The sequence below is a fragment of the Limulus polyphemus genome, unplaced genomic scaffold (assembly GCF_000517525.1).
Source record: "Limulus polyphemus unplaced genomic scaffold, Limulus_polyphemus-2.1.2 Scaffold5518, whole genome shotgun sequence".
In the NCBI taxonomy this organism is placed as follows: Eukaryota; Metazoa; Arthropoda; class Merostomata; order Xiphosura; family Limulidae; genus Limulus; species Limulus polyphemus.
The window spans coordinates 53,160-60,036 of record NW_013671128.1 but is presented as its reverse complement, the minus strand read 5'-3'; the positions used below and the strand labels follow the sequence as shown (position 1 = coordinate 60,036).

The 6,877-nt window shown below is 31.5% G+C and overlaps 1 protein-coding gene across 2 annotated transcripts in view; it reads left to right on the top strand.

Moving 5' to 3' along the window:
* The first annotated feature begins 1,008 nt into the window (after window positions 1-1,008).
* The window catches only part of LOC106472679 (glutamyl-tRNA(Gln) amidotransferase subunit C, mitochondrial-like), a 16,426-nt gene continuing 10,557 nt past the window's right edge, over window positions 1,009-6,877 (top strand). For both annotated transcript variants that reach the window (XM_013933333.2, XM_013933332.2), the window contains exons 1-2: window positions 1,009-1,232; window positions 6,014-6,183. In XM_013933333.2, coding sequence (XP_013788787.1) covers window positions 1,125-1,232; window positions 6,014-6,183 — 278 coding nt within the window. In that variant the 5' untranslated portion in view covers window positions 1,009-1,124. The remainder of the gene's footprint in view (window positions 1,233-6,013; window positions 6,184-6,877) is intronic.

The window sequence follows — 6,877 nt, the reverse complement described above, 5'->3', positions numbered from 1 at the left end:
AACAATCGCGCTATAACAAACGTTATCATTCTCAACGAACGTCTCACGTGCTCCACTCAACAATACTCAGTTCAATTACACATTATTCCGTCACGTTGTGACCGTCTTATATATACAAGACTAACAAATATCTAGTAAACGCTAGAACATTCACGAAGGAACAGGATATTTCTAGAAGTCAATGACGTGTTACGAGAGTCACGTGACCCCGATATCGTAACACTATATATTTAATAATTTTGTACTTGGAATGATTTTTAATTATATTTCAAGAATTTAATTTTCGAAGAATGATTTATATAAAGCTTTTTATTGTTTATAGAAGATCAGTGAGATACAGTGTCTACTTATTTTTAATACACGTGAACAGTTCATCCCTAACATAAACTTCTCCACACATTTTCTGCTGCACTAACTTGTGCCACTTCACTGTCCGCAAAAAGGTATGGTCAATTAAAGCCAAAATATTTTTATATTTCCTTAAGTATTACAAGAATCAATTATTTGTATTATTCTAAAATCATCGAAATTTTTTCTCCCAACTTATTACACTTTTCTAAGCAACTTTATTTTTCTGTACTCATATATATTTACATAGTTTAATCATTTTAAATATAACTTGTCATAACAGATTTTGGCTGCAACTGTTATTATGGAAAAGGGTATTACCAAATTTCGTGGTGACTATTTAACTTAGTCCAATATTTCAATTTGAATATATACTATTATGTTTATAAACTGGAATACCAACATCAGAATCACTATATTTGTTGGTTTTGCTTAAGTGAGATACAAATACTAGCATTTTATCTTTCAAAAAATATAAATAGATGGTACTATCTATATGTTTCGTAATTTAAAATAATTTTCTTTTAAAACATATTAGTATTTTACCTTTAAAAATATATATAAGTAGATGATAATATTTATAAATTTTGTAATCTAAAATAATTTGCAAGAAATCTGAATATTTGGGTAAACGAAACACTAGATGGCACTATACTATACGCAGTATTTCCTTTATGTTTAGGGTGAGACAGATGTAGAGAAGTGCACTTGCTGAAGTTTATGTTTACAACTTAACTTTATCTAACTGTTATATGGTTTTGAGTTAAATAACGGCCATGATAATTAGATTCATTTTACGCAATGTATACAGAAATATCTACATAAATCAGTTTAAAGCATCTTTGGCTTTCAGTTCAAATGCGATAGAATTAGGAAAAATGAAAGTATGTTATTGTTTCTTCAAATTGTTTTATAAAATATTTAAAAGTTCCCTGTTGAATAAATTATACTACTCTATAATGTTACTATTATTAGTAATAGTATTACTGTTAATTAGTAATAATAATATATTTGAAAAGAAAGCGCCATAGGAAAAAACTTAATAAATTTGTTGCATTAGTCTGGTAAAAACCATTCAAATAGACTTATAAAATATAATTGAAAAATAAAATTCAAAGGTTTACAACTTCTAGTTTACAAAAATAACTACAGTAAATTACAAAAGAGAAAAAGCATTGTAGAGATTAAGAAACTAGTTGCAACACTTTCATGTGACCTTTTCAAATTTAAGTTCTACTCTAGTGTATCTTCTGAGAAAAAATTTGCCCATGCAGCTTGAGGAGATTCGTGAAATTCTCTTGGGGGACACACGTCGTCAAGTAACAGTTAAACTTGAACTTTAAAATCGAAGTGTCTAAATAGTTTTCTAGTTTTTGTACCAATATTTTTTTCCAAAAGTGTGGATTTTTTGTTAATTTAGCTAATATAGGTATTGTGTACATACATATTGTGTAGTTTACACTATAATTAAAGTAAGTTCTGTGTTCAATAAGAATATAAAAATGATTATTAATAGTTTCTTTTCCCACAAATACAAATATTTATTAAAAATGTGAAAAGCTAGTTGGAAATATCAATCATTAGGCTTTCCATTTCTGTATTTCAGTCCTTGTGTTAAGCCCTAATTATCACTGTATTGACTGTATCACCAAAATGGTATAAGATCCCTACCACTGTATCCAGTAGGACACTCTATAACTTGTAGGATTAGTGCCACCATAGTTTAATAAATGTAAATTTAGAAACAGTGGGTGTGATTCCTATGCTATTGTACAGCCACACAGACTTACACTTATTAATAGTTTTACTGTAGCAGCAGCATTTGTGGGATAATAATTTTTACAATGTAATAAGTACCCAGCTTTTAACTGAGCTACCTTGGAGATGACTCAAACTCCAAGGTTTCAAAGATGAAAATTACGTTGTTGTTTTTTTCATGTACTGAAACAATATAAGTTATAGCAACTTCTCATTCCATAAGTTGATTACCCTGTAAGAAAAATAAATTGTCTTAACTGGACTCTAGTTTGTCTTTTTTCTTCAACTTTTGTCCTGTTGTCCTCAGAATATAGCACAAAGAAATCAGAGGCATTCATCCTATCATTGCCACGGATATTTTGATAAACTTCAATAAGATTGTCACTTCGCTTTCTTTTCTCAAAATACGTTGTCTTAATTTATACCCATAAAATAATTCTTTCATCTCCAGAACCATCCTAGAAGACCTCTAATGAACCCTTTCCAATAAGTCAATATCCTTTCTTAAAGGAGACAAAACGGTGCTACTATAGCGTGAGGTCTACCGCCATATGTCGCCTACCCAGGCCTATCAAACATGTATAAAAATGTATCAAATTAAGTATTTATCGCTAAAATAAATGTATGGAAATGTGTGATATCCATGAGGGATGGATAATGTAGCGGTAGACCTCACACTATAGTACTAACGGGAGGTAGACCTCACGCTATAGTAGCACCGACAAAACTATATACAATATTTGAAATAAGATCTAACTAGTGACGTGTATAGAGATAATTACGTCTTTTGACACTCTTAAAAATCTAACAGTTTCACTACTAACAACAGAGCACTTGAGTAACTTATCCACATTATGGCAAAATACTTTTCTTCAGTTACACTACTGAAAGTTTTTTTTATCTGTGGAAAGTTGCAGTCTAAATTATAACCCAAGTGCATTACTTTGCTGTAATTAAAAGTCATTTGCCAAATACTTTTTCCACTTACCTATTGATTTATGTCATTGGCAAACTTTACTAATGAGCATAAGACACCAACTTCTGAGGTAATCCATTAGTAACAAGGGTTCATTGTGACTGAATTCCTTCACTATAAATGTTGTGCTTGCTACCAAACAATTACACAACACTCCAATTGACTAATCTTTCCTCAGCCCTTACTGATGTGAACTCTAAAACCTTTTGGAAATTCCAAGTTCACCTTTTTGATCATCCAGATAACATCCTTGAAAAAAACGATTAGCAAGGCATTATTTCTCTTTAGTGAATCCATATGAAATTTATTTTTATTTCACTAGGTGATTTTACAAAGCTTATTTTATCAGATAGGACTAACTGGTCTGTAATTACTTAGGTGACTTTTATTGCTTTCTTTACAAAATAAAAGTAGCACAAGTTTTTCTCCAATTCTCATGCATTTGCTCACTTTCTTTGACATACCAAAATTTTAAAACTGAAAGAGATAGGCTCACATATCTTATATTTTACCTCCTTTAGAACCATGCAAAAAATGTTTTTTTTATTCCCAAAGTATATATTTTTACACGATTAGGTCAATCCAAGTTCTTCCCATAGAATGATCTACGTAAAGAATATTGCTAACATAAAACCTTTAAAAACTCAGCCATTTCATTGTCTTCAACAACAACCTTGCCATCAACAATCCCCATTTTAACATTTTTTCTTCTTTTAAGGTACTGTAAAAAAAATTCCTTGCTGTTACATTAATATTATCAGCCAGTTGTTTCTCATAAACCTTTTGGATTTTTTAACCAGAATCCAAGCTTTTCTACAGTCCTGTAAACCTTCCTCTGTGTTTGTTTCTTTAAACTTGTAGAATTCATCTTCAATTTTCTCCTTTGTCCAAGGTAAGCCTGTTAGTTTGATCCTCCCAGTTGTCCTTTACCTCTTTTTACAACATACCCATCTTGTGTTAAAAGCAGTTTATTTTGTCAAAATATAATCCACATCACCTTTTAACTCATTATCCCCATTCATTAATGATAAATATTGTCTCATGGCCTCAAAAATGACTTTTTTAAACTTAGAAACTAAGTTTTAATTTCATCTTAACATGTATCAAAACATCAAACCCAATTATGCAGTGATTGCTCTTCCCCAGATGCCCTCCCCAAGTTAATTAAACTGTAGGATGGCTGGGTAATAGAAAGAAAAGGGGTTGTTATTAAGGGATCCCAGTCAAATTGTACCTCTGTTATTAGGGGACTGTCTTGGGGTACAGTGCTTAACCTTTTTCTCTTGTTTAGATAAATGATATTAATAGAGGTGTATTTAGTAAATTGGTAAAGTTTTCTATCTCAGCACTATCCAGCCAGCGGTCCTTTTGATCTAACCACTCCAATATTAATGAATCCACTTGCCTCTGAGTAAATGCAGTTTGTTTAATCAATGTAGAATTGGACACATCTTAAGAACAAAATAGCCACATTAAATGTCGCTATGCAGTTGGATTGATCTGTTCTAGTTGTATTGAGGTGCTACTGAATGATTTACAGTAAGTGCAAGGTGATGTATTTGAGTTATATTAGGATCAATGCTACTGAATGATTTACAGTAAGTGCAAGGTGATGTATTTGAGTTATATTAGGATCAATGCTACTGAATGATTTACAGTAAGTGCAAGGGGATGTATTTGAGTTATATTAGGATCAATGCTACTGAATGATTTACATTAAGTGCAAGGTGATGTATTTGAGTTATATTAGGATCAATGCTACTGAATGATTTAAAGTAAGTGCAAGGTGATGTATTTGAGTTATATTAGGATCAATGCTACTGAATGATTTAAAGTAAGTGCAAGGTGATGTATTTGAGTTATATTAGGATCAATGCTACTGAATGATTTACAGTAAGTGCAAGGTGATGTATTTGAGTTATATTAGGATCAAAAATGTAATGTAGATGGATGCTGAAACTCAATGGTGTTGCTTAAGAAAGGTATCTTGGCATAAATCACTCTAGCCATCCAAGTATTGCTGCATTACTAGTCACAAAGCTAATGGAATTTTAGGGTTATTATTATAGACATGGTTTACAGGTCAAAAAAGTAATTTCTTTGTATAAGTCACTAATTAGGTCTCACTTGAAACAGTGTGTACAGTTTGGGATCCCTATATCAGAAATGATATAGATTTATTGGAAAGAATTCTGAGGACCACTAGAAAGATTCGGTGAATACAAGGGAGTTATCTTATGGGGTAAGTTAAGAATTCTCTCTTTTTTTTTTCTTTTACAGAAAAAGAGTAAGAGATGGTTTTATTGAAGATCACAAAATTATCTGAGAGAACCAATAAGAAAAAGGCCTCTGATTTCTGTCTTGAAGACAAAAGGAAGAGAGGACACAAGTTTAAGACTTGGAAAAAGACAGGCTAGGCTTAAATTAAGACAAGTTTCATTTTTTTAGCAGGATGACCAGCTTTTGGAAGAAGTTGCTATTGGCAGTAGTAAAAACTGGAACCAAAATTTAAGAGTGGTATCAATATTATGAAAAGAATGGGTTTCAGTTTTTTTATTTTTCTCATGAGTGGGTGTACAGAGGTAGCTTTGAAGGACAATATAGTCCCTTGTTATCTATGTATTATGAAATCCTTTTGTGAAAATGTATTCAACATGTCTTTACCTAAGACTATGCTCATAGATTCCACCACATACCCATTTTTTCCCCACAGATCATCCATATTTCTGCTTTAAATAATGAAGTTTTCATGAGAATATGTAGTATCTAGAAGGGGAGCTTGCAATGCTGTGTACTGTATAGGTAGCAATGTGTTTGTTCCATAAGCTATTAATACCTCGACTTCCTGTATACATAATCCACTTCTATTTAGTGTATTCATAAGACTTGGACAAATTTCAAAGAAATCTTTTTTTTATGCTCTATTTCCAGCAAACTAAGATTGATCGTCAAACAATTGAACACCTGGAGAGGCTAGCTTTAGTAGATTTTGCCAACCAAGCAGGAATTCGGAGTCTGGAAGAAGCTATAGAATTTGCCGACCAGCTCTCGGCTGTGGATACAGAAGGTGTTGAACCGATGATCACAGTGCTAGAGGACAGGTAAGGCATATATAAAATAAGTTTTCTAGGCTGGAAATAACTCCATGTAACTGTTATACAAATATGAATTTACAGAGGAAATTTCGTGATAGATCTTCCACATATCAAGTGATACTAAACATTTACACTCTAGGAAATGAATACCTGCATAATGCCCATCAATGGCAAAAGGATTGTCTTCATTATGTAGAAAAATATTCATTATGTTTATACAAAATGAAATATTATGCAATGAATTGATACAAAAGAAAATGTTTATTACTTCAGGAATTATTTCTAAAAGGAACATTTATCAATTGGACAATTGAAACAAAGAAATACTCATTGTTAAAGGAATTAGTATTGAAGAAAATATTCATTACTTAGAGAATTGAGTAACTTGAGTGATTTAGTACAAAAGAAAATTATCATTCACTGAATCAATCTAGATTTGTTGGTGTTACTGTAGCGTGCAGTCTATAACAATATTTACACTATAGTGTGCAGTCTATAACAATACTTACACTATAGTGTGCAGTCTATAACAATATTTACACTATAGTGTGCAGTCTATAACAATATTTACACTAGTGTGCAGTCTATAATGTTTACACTGTAGTGTGCAGTCTATAACAATATTTACACTATAGTGTGCAGTCTATAATAATATTTACACTAGTGTGCAGTCTATAATAATATTTACACTATAGCGTGC